Source organism: Xiphophorus maculatus, chromosome 12 (assembly GCF_002775205.1).
Source record: "Xiphophorus maculatus strain JP 163 A chromosome 12, X_maculatus-5.0-male, whole genome shotgun sequence".
Taxonomy (NCBI): Eukaryota; Metazoa; Chordata; class Actinopteri; order Cyprinodontiformes; family Poeciliidae; genus Xiphophorus; species Xiphophorus maculatus.
In genome coordinates, this window is record NC_036454.1 from 11,611,352 (window position 1) to 11,626,852 (window position 15,501).

General features: G+C 41.0%; 1 protein-coding gene across 1 annotated transcript; it reads left to right on the forward strand.

Annotated features, from left to right (window-relative positions):
• The first annotated feature begins 1,868 nt into the window (after positions 1-1,868).
• fem1c (fem-1 homolog C) lies at positions 1,869-12,580 on the forward strand. The gene is made up of 6 exons (XM_005794879.2): positions 1,869-3,220; positions 7,870-8,039; positions 8,148-8,333; positions 8,517-9,028; positions 9,279-9,455; positions 10,694-12,580. Exons 1-6 carry the CDS (start codon positions 2,677-2,679, stop codon positions 10,956-10,958), a joined length of 1,854 nt encoding a protein of 617 aa, XP_005794936.1. The 5' UTR covers positions 1,869-2,676; the 3' UTR covers positions 10,959-12,580.
• Positions 12,581-15,501: the final 2,921 nt, after the last annotated feature.

Sequence of the window (15,501 nt, forward strand, 5' to 3'; positions counted from 1 at the left end):
TTGGAAGACAGTAGAAAAAGATGAAAATATTTATACCAGGGGTGCCCAAAGTCGATCCTCGAGGGCCAACATCCTGCATGTTGTAGTTTTCTCCCTGGTTTAACACATCTGGATCCAATGATGACTCGTTAGAAGGCCTAAGAAGAACATTGACATGCTGATAAGGTTGTTACTACCACCAGGGAGAGAACTGAAACTTGCAGGATGCCGGCTCTCCAGGACAGACTTTGGGCACCCCTGATTTATACTTTAAATTGAGACTACCTTCCCCTCTCAGAAAAAAATAAATGATCAACTAAGGCAACAATTACGTTTAAACATGCAAAAAATATTGACTCGCAGTTGGATATGAGTGTGTTGCACTTCTAAATGGCTGACGTAATCTGCCATAGAATATTGTCCTTACCAATTCACATTTTTACACATCAAGGTTGTGTATTAAAAGCTTTATATCTTAAAAATGACTGTTTTTGTGTCCCCTAAGGTTCCAATAAAATGTAAGCAGCAAAGAATACTTAGTCCCACACAGTATATATTTGTACAACATAATTATGTTCACCATTTGCAAATTACTCATATTGCTTCATCGTGCACACATGCATTTTGGTCTTATTTGTGCTTTTATAATAGACAAATTATGTCTGTTTGCTTTCTCTTGTTTAAGTCACATTATGTTTCATTATGCTCTATTTTCCTATTTTTATTTCTGCTGCTGCCTACAAGAAGTTATCTCATTGCATTGCAATGTTTATTATATCTCACTGCACTGAGATATAACAAACTTTTCTTTATATTAACTATATTTTTTAATATGGGTAAACTTTAGTCATTACATCGGTTACAGACAAACTTAATTATGAAGTGGAAAGAAGGCAAATAGATTTTTATCTTTCTTTGCAAAGTATGGTATTCATGAGTCAGCCTAACACATCCACCAGTTGTTGCAGTGACAACAGCAAATCATTTGACATATGTCTACTAATTTTACACATCTATACACTGAACTTTTTGCCTATACTTCATCCTCAGACAGATTCAAAAGATTTAATCTATAAAAATGAATTGTCTGGGTCATTCTAACATACAGATATGCTTAGATCTGAATCGTTCCATTGTTGCTCTTACTGGATATTTAGGATCGTTGTCCAGTTGGAGGTAGAGCCTCCACCGCAGTATGAAGTTCTGTAGTCTTTACAACTTTTCCTCCATGTTTGCCTAGTATGCAGCTCAATATGTTTTCCTACCAAGAGCATGAGCCATGTCCCTACAGAAGAACAGTATTCCCACAACATGGTAATATTTGCATGTTTCATCATGGTGTGTTCAAGAAATTGTGCGATGTACGTTTTCCATTTCACAATGTGCTTTGCATGTTGGCCGAAAGTAACATTTTTGGTTTTACCTGTAATAATACAAATGCTTAATTTTCCTTACACCTCACAATTCTGCGTTTCTTTGTGTTGACCTAGAAAATCCGAGTATTGTAACATCACACATTTTTAAAATTAAAAACTTCAGTCAGTTGAATACTTTTGCAAGACACTTGATAAATTTGATTTTCGTTTAATTTTGCGGGAGGAATTGTTATTTCGATTCCGGATTTAAAAAAACAAAAAAACAATTCTAATCAGATTTTTTGTTAATCTGATTTTTAAATTTCAGCTGGCAACGCACATATTTTTACTTCCTCCAAGCTCATGTTTTAGAAAGCCGCATATTTGCCAAAGTTTGATCAGTACACCTTTAGTCTTGCTCCGTATTCTTCCCAACTTTAGTTTCCTGCGATCGACTACGTAACAAGCTACCCGATCTGTGATTGGACAGTGGCCCGTCAGTCATTCCCCTTTAAGGAGAGAAAAGACTGCGTTGAGCTGGTGATTTGACAGAAACGGAGTCGTGATCGTCCGGTCTGCTCGTGGGCGGTTAGGCTCCCTAATTTACGTTTTACCTCTTTGGGAAATATTCCACCGAGTCAGTTCGCTGAGTGGTTTCACCGGAAGAGTATAACCCTCCCCTTTCTAGGGGATAGAATCAGTTTCCTTTTGATTTTTGCTTTTTTTTGACGCGTGTGAGAGGAAACACTCCGCTCTGACACTGGGGGATATCCCCAGCTCTTTCGGTCGTTTTCCAGGCTAGGCTAACAGCCGCGGCAGTAGCACGGGATTACGGGCGGGGGTGAATTTCTTCTCTTCGGCCCTAAGAAGGAGGATATAAAAACCGCGAAATGCCGTGGAACAATGACGAGCGAAGGGAACAGAGCTGACGAAGGAGAGGAAGACACACCAGCGGGAGAGAGTCGCACAGACGAGCAGTAAAGAGGTGAAAAGTAGAACAGTATTCGAGCTTCATCGATCAAGGAAGTTTATTAGCTAACTCGCTAGCTCGTCGTTAAATGTACCGCCTGATCATCAAGGGTCGTTTGAAACGACTCGGTTATTAATAGACGTAAAGTTTCACATAACCGACTGTACTGATGCCAAAGTGCAAAGGCTGATCTGTTAACAGCCTCGTACCTCTCTGGGCTCTTAATAACAAAACCGAAGCTAACTAGCTTAGCGTTAGCTTGAAATTGGAAGGTTGTAAACAAAGGGTTCCCAGCTTCAAGTGACCCTTGCCCCCCTTTGTTTTACCGACATCATTACCCTTTGACCCCAACCGTGAAGCTCGCCGTCAGATATGGATTTAAAGACGGCGGTGTATAACGCGGCCAGGGACGGGAAACTCCGTTTGCTTCAGAAACTGTTGGAGAACAAAGATGGACATGAAGTCACCAAGCTGATGGGCGAGAAGACGAACGGAGCCACCCCGTTGCTGATGGCCGCCCGGTACGGCCACCTGGACCTGGTGGAGTACCTGCTGGAATGCTGCTGCGCTCCGGTCGAGGTCGGAGGCTCGGTGAACTTTGATGGGGAGACAATAGAGGGGGCGCCGCCTCTCTGGGCTGCCTCTGCGGCGGGTCACCTGAAGGTGGTCCAGTCCCTGCTGGGGCACGGAGCTTCTGTCAACAGCACGACCCTCACCAACTCTACGCCCCTGAGGGCAGCCTGCTTTGACGGGCACCTGGACATCGTCAGATACCTAGTGGAGCACAAAGCTGACCTGGAGGTGGCCAACAGACACGGACACACGTGTCTAATGATTTCCTGTTACAAGGGCCACAAAGAGATAGCGCAGTACCTGCTGGAGAAAGGTGCGGATGTCAACAGGAAAAGTGTAAAAGGTAAGTTCAAATGTACCCAGACTACATACACTGTCTCAGCCCAGTTAAGTGCTTAGGGAGGTATAATGGAATAAGCAGTTGACCAAAATCAACTAAAGCCCAACTAAATTTTAGGTTTTTTGCAGGAAAAAAAACGTCAACTACTAATAAAATCAGAAGAAGTAAACCTACATGGACAATCTACTGTCTGCAGCTGTTGTCTGCACACTAACATTATTTGATTTCTGTCCAGATTTGGTCAGAATTTGACAAGTTCATTTTTTACTTTTCATACACTTATCACATTTTTAGCCTAACTACATGTGCTGTCTGTCCCCAGCTAATGCAGACTTTGGAATCATGAGTAAAGTCAGACAAAAAAATCTTCAGCCTCAGGAAGCCTAACCAGTTGCATCAAATCATTTACTTTGCAGTAATCCCTCTTCTTCCTCAGTTAGCAAGGGGTGACTTCCTTTAAACAAAAACCAGCCTCTAGCAGAATCAGGTCAGAATTTATCATATTTAACTGATTGCATACTGACAGCTATATTGGCAACATTTATGTCAAGATAAAATGCTTCCAACATGATGCAAGCTTTCAAAATGATACAAGGAAAACTTATTGAAGATAGTGATAAAGAGAACTTAAATTCATTGTTTTAAAATTTGTTTTTATGCGCTCCTGGATTTGCTGCTCTGCAAACATCAGCCAATAGGGTCTCATGTAGTATTGCTCCTAGAAACTTCAACTTCCCAGGCTTTATTTTGTTTTGGGTATTTTAGATGTGCTCTATGAAGACAAACAAAAAAAAAACAATCTTCTAATGGACTTTCGGTGAATACTGAACCGATCATTATAGTCACCAAATTTCAAGTCTATAAATCCATCAATCAACAGTTTTTGTGTTTTTTGATCATCTACATAATCATATCCCTTAATGGTTAAAGGGAGATCATCTTTTAATTCCTTTTCTGCTGGATTCAAACTGTTGATTCCAAAAAAAAAACAAAAAACAAAAAAACAGCAGCACATCTGTTCCCTTTGTGTTGTGATTTTGGAGGTCAGACCTCAGAGAAAACAAGTTGTCAGTATTGGCCACTAAAACTAGCCAGACCAGTGCATCAAAATGAACCAGAACCACCACACAGCTTGTAAAACAATGTCATACGACACAAAAATGGAGATGCATTTGCATATTTCTGGCCTAAATGACTCAGCATACCAACACGAACTTCTGGTTTCAATGGAAAGCTACGTCAGCTCTGTCTCTGTCTGGGTGTGTCTGAAGTATCAGACTTAGTCTTTTTACTTAGAGTTCCAGAAACACTAAAAGATCCCAGGTCATTTACTCATAGATCATGTCAACAGTATATGATTACAAATTATAGTATTACACGAACCTCAATCCTTTATTTGTTATACAATGTAATGTAACATATGGTGTGTGCAGCAAATAACTGGTGCATGCGGTTCAGCGAACGCTTGACATGGGAGTTGCATTCTCAAAATCTGTCTCCATCGTGTAATTATCATGTAAATCCTGCAGAACAGTGACAAACCTGCAAGCAGGCACATGTATTAGGTTGGCATATATTAGTTCCCACCTCCTACACATCATTGATTTAAAAAAGAAAAAGAACAACATTTCTCATACAGCTTACCTTCAGCTCGCCTGATTAAATTGCAGCGTATGGATGATGCAACATTAATTTCTGTTCAGTGAGTTTGAACAGGAGCTGTATCCTCCTTTACCAATACAACTGTGATCATTGGTATTTTTTTTCCACCCATTACATTTATAATGAGCGACTTCTTTCTTAAAAAAAATGATTGGCTCAGTGCTAGTTAAGCTAGTAAGAAGTGGTAGAATCAAATAATAGAAATCACCTAATAATAAGCAAACCTCTAGTCTGCTGTCATTAAATCAGTGCATTTTCCTCCTTTAGTTTCTCAATAACTTGTTGGTGTTCAGGCTTAGCTTCTGCTTTAAAATATTCCATAGTTAGCCTTTGTTTTCAAAGTTCCTCTGAAATTCTGAGAGTTTCATATCTTCACTATTTTTTTTTTACTTTTTTAGATGCAGTGGAAAGTGTAGCAACTGCATGATTAGGACCAAATAAGGAAAACAATATTACGGTATTCTTTATGCAATATCCTTAATACACGAAGCATGTTAAAACAGTTTCTGCAGTCAAGTTATGAAACTCAATCCCACCTGTTGGACATTTGAACCTCCTGTAGCTCGGTCATATCAAACTGCTGTCAAAGTTTTTGTGAAAAGCTTGTTTTGATCCAGTGGGAGCCTCAGTTGTCGTTTATCCAGAAACCACTAAATCGAACTTGTATGTTTTTGTTTGCCTGAAAATTGAATAATAGATGTAGAAAAAGATACAGGTGGCTCTTTAGTACATTTAAATTGTTGCCTCCTTTTTTAATGAAGGTAAAACACGTGCATCTACTGCAGAAATTGTAGTGGGTTTAATTCTGGAAAGATTTATTTTTGATCTGGTTAAAAGCTTCCTCAAAGATCAGCCCTTTAAGACCGAGATGTTTTAGACATCATCAGTGGAGCTAATCAAGGATTTTTATTTTGTTACAATTTAGAAACTATAAATAGACACACATGTGTTTTGTAGCACTCTCAAGAATTAGAAGGAAAAATGTCTCTATGACAGAGACTGCCTGGTGGGGAAAAAGACCAAAAAAGATGAAATTGTATTAAAAGATGAAATTGTGTGTGAACAGCTCTGGTCCATTCCTTTAGGTTTATTTACCTTTTTTTATGCTTGACTCATTTGTAGGTCAGTGGGTTGGCAAACAACAACATGTTGCTCTGATAATGTTCAAGAGAAAAGATCAGGCTAAAAATGTTCAAAAAATACATTAAGATGTTTTGAAAACTAAAGTCTGTAAGTCTGGTGTTGTAGAAGTATTCATACCCCTTGGTCTTCTGTCTTTGCTTTTTGTTTTATTGACGTGTTTTTATACACATCAGGGTTTTATATGATTAAATGCAAACAGAAAATTGAGGAAGGGACAAAAAAACCTCTCCTCTTCCTTCTGAGGAAAATCATCTCCGCAACATGATTCTTCCACAAATGTGTTCCTTAATAGACGTGCTGTTTAGTTTTCCTTTTTGAGGCGATGTACAATATTAGTTTAGCTTATTTTTGGCATTTAGGCCAGATGGTTTCATCTGACCAGATGTATGTTTGCGGTTTCTCTCTCATAGCTTGTGGGGAACTGCAAACGGGACATCCCAGCTATTTTCTTGCCACTCCTCCATTAAGGCCTGATCTGTGGAGAACCCAACCAGAGATTGTCCCGTCAGCCGCTGCTGTGGTTTTCTGCAGAGTAATCATGGATGTCTTGGCTGCTTCTCTAATTGATGGTCTCCTTTTTTAGCCTGTCGCTTTGCCAAGTTTGCAGTTGTGCCATGCTCTTGTTTTGGGTACAGATTGAACATCTTACAGACAACTCAAAGCTTGGGTTGTAGGTTTTTCTTTTACCTAAAGCTACTTAGAACTTCTGCATAGCATTCTCTGCTTTTGACCTTGGTCTTCAACGTGAGAACATTGTGTGCTCACCAATGTTCTCTAATAAGCCGGTGAGGCCTTCAGAGACCAGCTGGATACATGAAGTCACACACAGGTGGACTCTGTTTACTAAGTGGGTGACTTTTAAAAGTAGCAGTTTTGCTCTGGGGTTTACTAGACCTGCTCAATGCATCCAATCACAGTTATCATCAATCTCTTGCTGTAGCATCGCATTTGCAAGGGACAGCTTGGCTGCAATATGTGACAGGATTTAACATTTTAGGTGTCGTTTGTTGAAGATCTGCAAACCAAACATTTAGCCAGTTAAATGGAAACCAGCAACCAGTGGTGGGGACATTATGTAATAATAAAGTCATCAATTACTGTGTTGCAATATTATTGCAATTAAATATTTAGCTTGAATTGTGCAGCACTACATCTCATTTGGATGCATTAGTAAACTTTTTTTTTTATAGTTTTAGTTCATGTGTTTTATAACAACTTCATTATTTTTTTTTATATAATCACCGGTGACACACCGGTCGGTGTGTCATAAGATCCAAAAGAAATACATAGTTTTTGGTTGTTACAAGACAAACTGAGAAAACATCCGAGGTGAATACTTTTACACGCCACGGTACAAAGTAGCAGAAAGGAAACAAGTCGAAAACAAAATATAGTTCACACATCAAGTCAAAGTTTATTTGCATAGCACATTTACAACAACCTCGGCTGACCAAAGTGCCTCACAATAATTATATAATCATAGGTAGATAAATCATAAAATAAGAAATAAAATTAAGTTGATAAATAATAAAATTGGCAGTAAGATACCAAGAAAATAATAATACGAATAAAAACCAAGGCAAGACATACTTAATTTCTATTGCTGCAATTTTACAAAAACTCAAATCTGTTAAGTACAATTTTTTTAATTTATTTTTTTTTCCTTTTGAGACTAACGACATTTTTCAGCGTTATTGAACTCCTTATGAAAAGAGGAGGTATTAATTGTGCCTGAGATGAATTCCTAGTAGCCTGTAGTGATGCAACATGATTTTTTTTTAATCTTCTGACTGGATATAAATAAGTCTACAGCCTGACTTTAAGGTCTGCGTCGTCTCTGATCTCAGGTAACACGGCGCTGCATGACTGCGCAGAGTCCGGCAGCCTGGAGATCATGCGGATGTTGCTGCAGTACGGCGCAACCATGGAGCGGGACGGCTACGGCATGACTCCGCTCCTCTCTGCCAGCGTCACTGGCCACACTAACATCGTAGACTACCTGACGACGCACCAGCAGGTCAGCCTTTTCCGCCGATAGCCGTGCGAGGTGTTTTGTCAGCATGAGAACGTGAGAGTTTGTGTTTTGAATCACTTACTGGAAAAGCCGCGTTGTTTCCTCCTGCAGACGAGTCACACGGAGCGAATTGATGCCTTGGAGCTTTTGGGAGCAACGTTCGTCGACAAGAAGAGAGATCTGCTGGGAGCGTTAAAGTATTGGAAGAGAGCCATGGACCTGAGATACACAGACAGTAACATCGTCCACAAACCGGAACCCAAGCATCTCATCATGGCTTACGACTATGCTAAAGAGGTGAGGATTATTTTTACTGTCTGTGATTGTTGGGTTTTAAAGAAGTGGAGGCTAAGTAAAAGAGACTGCTTAAAACTTTTCTTTGATTAGGAATTATTTCTCATTTCATAAAAAAAAATCTTTGGTGCTTTCACCATGGTGATATTCCCAGATATATTCAAGTGTTTGAAATCTTCCTTTCAGGTCACAAACGGGGAGGAGCTGGACGGGTTGATCTCCGACCCGGACGAGATGCGGATGCAGGCGCTGCTCATCCGGGAGAGAATCCTGGGCCCCCAGCATCCAGACACATCCTACTACATCCGTTACCGGGGCGCCGTCTACGCTGACTCGGGAAACTTTGAGCGCTGCATCAACCTGTGGAAGTATGCGCTGGAAATGCAGCAGAACAACCTGGACCCGCTGAGCCCCATGACGACCTCCAGCCTGCTGTCGTTCGCCGAACTCTTCTCCTTCATGCTGCAGGACAGGGCCAAGGGACTCCTGGGGACATCCGTGTCCTTTGAGGACCTGATGGGAATCTTGACCAAGAGCGTGTTGGAGATAGAGCGAGCGGTCAAACAGATCGGGCCGATGCCGCCTGACCCCGCTCAGCTCAGCAAGGCCTTGTCGATTATCCTGCACCTCATTTGTCTCCTGGAGAAGGTGCCGTGTACCACAGAGCAGGACCATTTCAAGAAGGAAACCATCTATAGGTATGTGGCAGAATGAGAAAAATCATTTTGAAGTGATATTCTCTGACCTAATATTGTAAAATGACTCATTTTTGCTTATAAAATGGGATCAGTGTAACTTTGTTCTCATCATAGGTCTTTGAACTTTTCTGTCATTCACACCCAAAAAACTATGATTCAGTCTCAACATCCTGATTGCCTTCATACGATTAATGACTCATGGTTGTTTGAGTGTTTTTGACTCAGCGCTTCAAAACTTTTACCCTCTTAGGTTCCTGAAGCTCCAGCCGTGTGGGAAGAACGGCTTCACCCCTTTACACCTGGCAGTGGACCGCAACACCACCTGCGTGGGCCGCTACCCTGTGTGCAAGTTTCCCTCCCTCACGGTGGCGTCCATCCTCCTCGAGTGCGGGGCGGATGTCAACAGCCGAGACGAAGACGACAACAGGTCCGCTTTCTACTGAAAACACTTAGACCTAAACTGTTCCTCTGTTTTTGTATATATATTTATATATATATATATAAATAAATAAAAGGCTTGATGCACTACCTTGCAAAAGTATTCACGTCTCTATAAGCACAGTATACATGTATGTTACTGGAGCTTTACAGTAAGTGATAGACCAATAGTAGGGACTGCACATTTGTGAACTGGATGGGAAATTTTTCAAGCCTGAAAAGTTTAGCTTACATTTCTATATTTCATCTCTTTATTTGTTTCAAGTTGTATTGAGAACAAATCAGAATCTGCAAGAGGCCTATGGGATCTTTGGGAGTTGCTGAAGCGGTCGAATCTGTTGGCAGCAGGTTTTGCTCTCCAACAATGTGATCTTCATATAAGAGTGGCCTGCAGAAGTCCTTTGTTGCAAGAAAGCAATAAAAAGTTCAGTTTCTAATTAGCCACACATTTTGAAATATGCAGAGGTAACTTTCCGAGTGGGGGAGTCGCCGGGGGCTGTCCCATGACTCCCCCACTCGGCTCCTCCAGACTAGTGGCAACAGCAATTGGTATACACCTGGTGGAGCTGAGAGTCTGCTGAGATCATCACAGGAACTACTTCTCAGTCCAAAACGCCTCAGAACGTTGCGAAAGGCTTAATGGAGAAACATTGTGATGACGTGCTGAAGGCAGAGTGTCAGAAAGAGCCACAAGGCCAATTCAAGGCGTTAAATTGCAAAGTCAAGTCATGTTTGACATGTACAACATTTTTATAACTGACGGTAACATAGTTACTTAATAGTTCTGTAAATGGCACCATGTGCCTGGAAAGTACATAATGCTGCCCCATATTCATGAGTCAGGATGTCTGGAACAACTTTCTGATCATTTATTTTGAAAACTGAAGTTCAGATTCTCTCCATCCAAACTGATTTATATTGAGCTATTTTGCAAATGGCAACAGGCAAAAACTTCAGTGTCTAGATGTACGAAGCTGGTCGAGAAATTTCAAAGCAGACTCGTATGGATTGGCAGACCACACTGTTCACATTTAATTTGTGGACAAAATGTTGTGAACCACATTCTTTCCCCGAGTAACTTCAGCTGTGCGCTTCTGTTTGTGGTCATCTTTTAAAATGCTCTGAAATCTGAGCTTTCTGGTGCAAATACTGTTGCAAGTTGCTTGTAGACTCTGCTGGGAATAAATCTGTGGCACAATCTAACAATCTTGTTCATTTGTCCCACAGCCCCCTCCACATAGCTGCATCCAACGGTCACCCCGACATCATGAACCTGCTGATTTCCTGCGGGAATCACTTCGACAGCACCAACGCCTTCCAGCAGACGGCCTGCGACCTCCTGGACGAGAAGGAGCTGGCCCGGAACGTCATCCAGCCCATCAACCACACCACGCTGCAGTGCCTCGCTGCCAGGGCCATCATCAAGCACAGCCTCCACTACCGGGGGAACATTCCCGAGAAGCTGGAAGCCTTTGTCTTGCTCCACAGATAATGACTGTACAGTAATGGGGTTGCGAGGGACAGAAAGCGGAGCGGGAGCTGACTGTACACGTCAAGGAGCTTTACACACGCTTAACAGGGTGTTTAAAAAAAAAAAAAACCAACAAAACAGACTGTTATCTGGGTTTGGTTTGCTAGAAGAAACTCACTAAATACCCAACTTAACCAGGATGGACTGAATTCGCCGATAGAGCCGCAGCGCTGACCGCCATCGGTTGGCGGGGATGTATTAGAATCACGGTGCAACATGGATTATAACTGGTTGTTTCTCCTAATGAACTGAACAGAGGAATTTACATATTTTTGCTTGAGGAATCTTTTTTTTTTTTTTTTTCATATTCCACAATGCTATTTATTGAATGAAACTTGAGAGATTTTTCTCCATGCTGGCTTCCATCCAGTCTCAACATCACCTGCTTCTCTTCTCTCCAGTCTTCAGCCTGCTACTACTGTTCTTATTTAGGTTTTTGCTTTTCCCCTCACTGTTGCCAACGGACCCGGACTCTTCCTCAGCCATCATCAGGTTTTTTTTGTTTTGTTTTTGTACTCTTAACAACACGCAGAGGTTTTGCTTTTTCTTTTCTGCTGAGTGGAGTAGATTTCACAGTCATTCGTCTTTCCCACTTTGATGTGTAACAAAGCTTTACAAAAGGGGTAGGGGGATGGAGTGTGTGAACACCATAAGTGCTTTATTTTTCCTATGCACAGGCTGGGCTGTTGGAAAGAGACTGTTGTATTCTGTGCCGGCACTTGTCTGTGCAATATCTCATGAGGTTTTTTTTTTCTTTTTTTTTTCGTTGACTTCGTTGCTTTTTTTCGTAATCCGCCTTGTCGGGTGGAGGTGAAACCATAATGCTGACTCTGTGAGAAGAGTGAACGATTTTTGAACGACTGACGTGTGGGTGTGTGTTTTCCATGCGTTATTTGTTGTATGCGTAGTTTTTTAATTTTTTTAAAACATTTTTTCGGTAAGTTACACAAACTGAGACCAGGAGTTTAATGTAGTGGCGCTCATGAAGATTCCATATTGCACAGGACGGCCACTGAGAAACCGCAGAGGCCGAACTCCCCAGAGTGCCGGCTCGTACCCAAAAGTGACCTCTCGACGTTCACGCGTGGCTGACCTTTAAACGGCACCGTTTATTTTAGTTTTGTAATTTTTATCCGACCCGATTGAGCGGCAGAGAAGTCCGGGTGGCTCGCTAACGTTTGCCTCGCTGTGCATGTGCAGCCCGTCACCGCGGGAGACCTCCCATGACGACTCCCACCAAACTTCAGACTGCAGCTGGTTCGTCTTGTACAAGCACTAGGACTGAAAAGCAAGGGAGAAAAGATGCCTCAATACACAGAATAGTAAAGCTTTGTGATCATCATGTTTGCACATTCAGCTCTAGACGTGTGGGTTGAGAGGAAGGAGGGAGGGGAAAAAAAGGGCTTTTCATAATTTGTAGGATTTCATATTGCAGTTCCAAACCAGACAGAAAATGTACTAGGGCACCCAGGGCAACTCGATTTGATCGGCACTTTACTACAGCGGAGATTAAGATTTGATATGGCATTAATCAAGTTCATATCTTAATTACCAGTTTGACAATAAAACCATGTTGCACTTGTCGTCTTGACCAAATCTCTTTCTTTCAAAGTATTTGCTGTTTGTGAGTTTTTCTGTTTTAAATATTTTATCCTTAAGAATTTGTTACCCTTAATAGAACTAACCCAGCCGTGTCACTTCACTGGGATTTAAAATGTTGTATATTCGCAAATAGCCTGGGCAGAACACAAACACACTTCGATTGGGTGTCTCTGATTGGCTGCGTATTTCTGCTGTTTTTGCTTCAAAAAACCCCCGATGAGTTCTTTCTGAACAAAGACACTAAGTGTCTCCCCCCCAAAGGGACGATTTTAAACAATTTGTTCTTTTAAGCCAGAAAAGATGATGTGATTTGCACAAAGCTTAATCTGCTTTGTAAAAACAAGGAATCCCATAAAGACAGAAATGGAGAGCGCACAAGCAACTATCTGTAAATTGAAGTGCGTGCTTGTAATGTAAAATTAAAAACGTGAAGCGACCTTGCAGTAAAGTAAAGTTCCCAGGTTGGTCTGGAACTTGTTTGATAAAACTTGTTTAATTTGAGATCAATATTTAATTTTTCTACAGGATTACAGTATTAGATTTTATTGAATTGCCTTTAATAGTCAAATGATTCACAACGCAGACTAGTCAATAAATTTATCCTGCAGCAGAACTGAGATTTTTTTTTTTTTTTTTGTGGGTTTCATCTTACGGATGTCTCGCCGATTGGTCAACACTGATCCAAGTAGCTTAAAATCAGGGAATTGCTGATCTGGTGATATGAATGCATCCACATTTATATGCCTGAATTTTGTCACATCTTTAATAAATTACTTAAATTATGGGTTAGCAATGCTGAAAAAGCTGCAAAATTGTTCTAAAATGTGTTACCAGAGATGCGCTTTGTTTCTAAAGCTAAATGTGACTCCACACATTCAGCTACAGTCTATGATAAACTTCTATTCCTGCTGTTGACATTTTTTAAAAATATATAGCAGTTAGTTGAATTGCTACGCTAACAATAACTTGTCCTTATTTTGATGCTACTTTTTTGAGATTTCAGTAATACTCTAGTTAGCGGTGGGCAGACAAAGGTTGCAAGAAAAAAAATTTCTACAGCTTTTTAATGACTTTAAATTTCTTAAAAGAAATTTAAAGTCATTAAAAATGCTTTTAGGCGTTTGTAATGACTACTTTCAGCGCTCCTTCTATGCAACACTGACTCTACTACTGGTTTTCATTGATCAGTTCTATTTGGGATCAATTTGGGACATGCTTAGGCCCTTCTAATGGTTTTAAGTAAATTTAAAAATGAAATCTTAATCATAAATACACCCCAAAACAATCTTTTATAGAAGCCAGTTAGCTTATTTTACTGTGATCCCTGAAACTGTTTTCATGCAATGTAGTAAAAATATACAAAATACAACAGCCACATGAAACGGCTTTACAAGCAAAAAGTGAACCAGCTGAAAACCAATCCAGATAAACAATTTTCAAAGGCCACCTTCGTAAAAAATTGTGTCTGGCATTTGAAGCTCTGTCCTCCTGCTTCCTCCACACAGACAGCAGTAACCGATGCCAGAATGTCACACCTATCCCGAGCGCTCAGAAATGACTCACTGCCAGGATCTCTAACAAAGCAGAGAGTGGGGATTTCTTAATGAGTCACAAACAATGTGGTTTAGCCATGCCTGCCAGTGTGCACGCACAGCTGACTTCCAAGGCAGGACAAAGCTGGTTTGGGGAGATGTTTCAAACTCTGCTCATCTTTCGTCTTCTTTAATCCGGATTTCCACTTTTTTTGACGTCTCATTTTGAATGTAGATCATTTTGGTTGGCCTAAAGAAATCAGGCGGCTGGAGGAAGTGAGGTAAAAGGTGTAAGCAGCCTTGGCTGCGTTTTAAAGTCCATCTCATTTACTGGCACAGTTGCTCAGGGAAGTGTCAGTAAACTGTTTTATCACACATCACACCCTGCTTAGACTTGCACAACCATCACCCAGCAGGTGAACAACATAGGATACAAAAAAATCTTCCTATTATCTTTTGGAGCAGAGAGAGAAATCCTTCTGCTCTTCATCTTCTTCCTTCAGAAGCTGCACCTCTAGTTGAGTAAAAGCTGCAGCTGACCTACATCTCCCTTGGCAGGTATGTACTGTAAATATCCCTCTTTGAAGGTAATTGTGAAGTATGCTGTGTGCATGTGGCTGGATTGAACAAGTCGAGCCTTGTCGCAGCAACATGCAAGTGTACGTGCAGTCCTGCCCCACTTTCCATATACATGGGGATTTATAGCGGTGTCAGCACCGCGTCCCTCAAGATGGTGGCAAAACCGGAGGAGGGAACAGAGAGGGGGGCTGCAGAGGAAGACGGGAGTGCAGCTGAAATGAGCAAGACTGCACACATAAAAGCCAGATTTCCTTGAAAATCACTTGTCAGCTCCGGCAGAGAGTGGGTGTAGTGAGTCACCGGGTTGCCCATGAAGTCCCAGGAATGGAGGAGCAGATGGGAAGCTTCCGTCCTGAAAAGGTTGTGAGGGGGTTACAGCGGAAAACACTGAGCCTATTCTTCTCTGCGGGATGCGCATCCAGTCAAGCCTGTTTCAAATTGTACAATGTTGTACAATATTGCTATACAAGCATAATCACTATCAGTCAAACATTCAAAGTGAGCAACATCTGCAATGACTTTAAGCATTTAATATGATGGAAAGAAAGCAAATACGAGAATTTAAAGTTGTTCTCAACACCTTAACTACATGAGTAAAATCCTGTCACTGACTAAATTTGATTCATTGTAAAATGAGTTATTGTAGAGAATTCATGTAATGCTGAAAGTAACAGACGGAAAAGGATATCGGCCTTTTTAAAAACAAAAATCTGTATACAGTTGCATGCACACACATTCGGTCCATTTACTATCAAACTCCGAAATAGTTTGATAGTAAATCCCATTAGTGA

Bases quoted from the DNA above. Each gene is read 5' to 3' on its own strand.
- fem1c (XM_005794879.2), top strand. From the start codon at position 2,677: ATGGATTTAAAGACGGCGGTGTATAACGCGGCCAGGGACGGGAAACTC. The intron at 3,221-7,869 runs GTAAGTTCAAAT...CTCTGATCTCAG, and splicing joins CAACAGGAAAAGTGTAAAAG to GTAACACGGCGCTGCATGAC. The intron at 8,334-8,516 runs GTGAGGATTATT...TCTTCCTTTCAG, and splicing joins CTTACGACTATGCTAAAGAG to GTCACAAACGGGGAGGAGCT.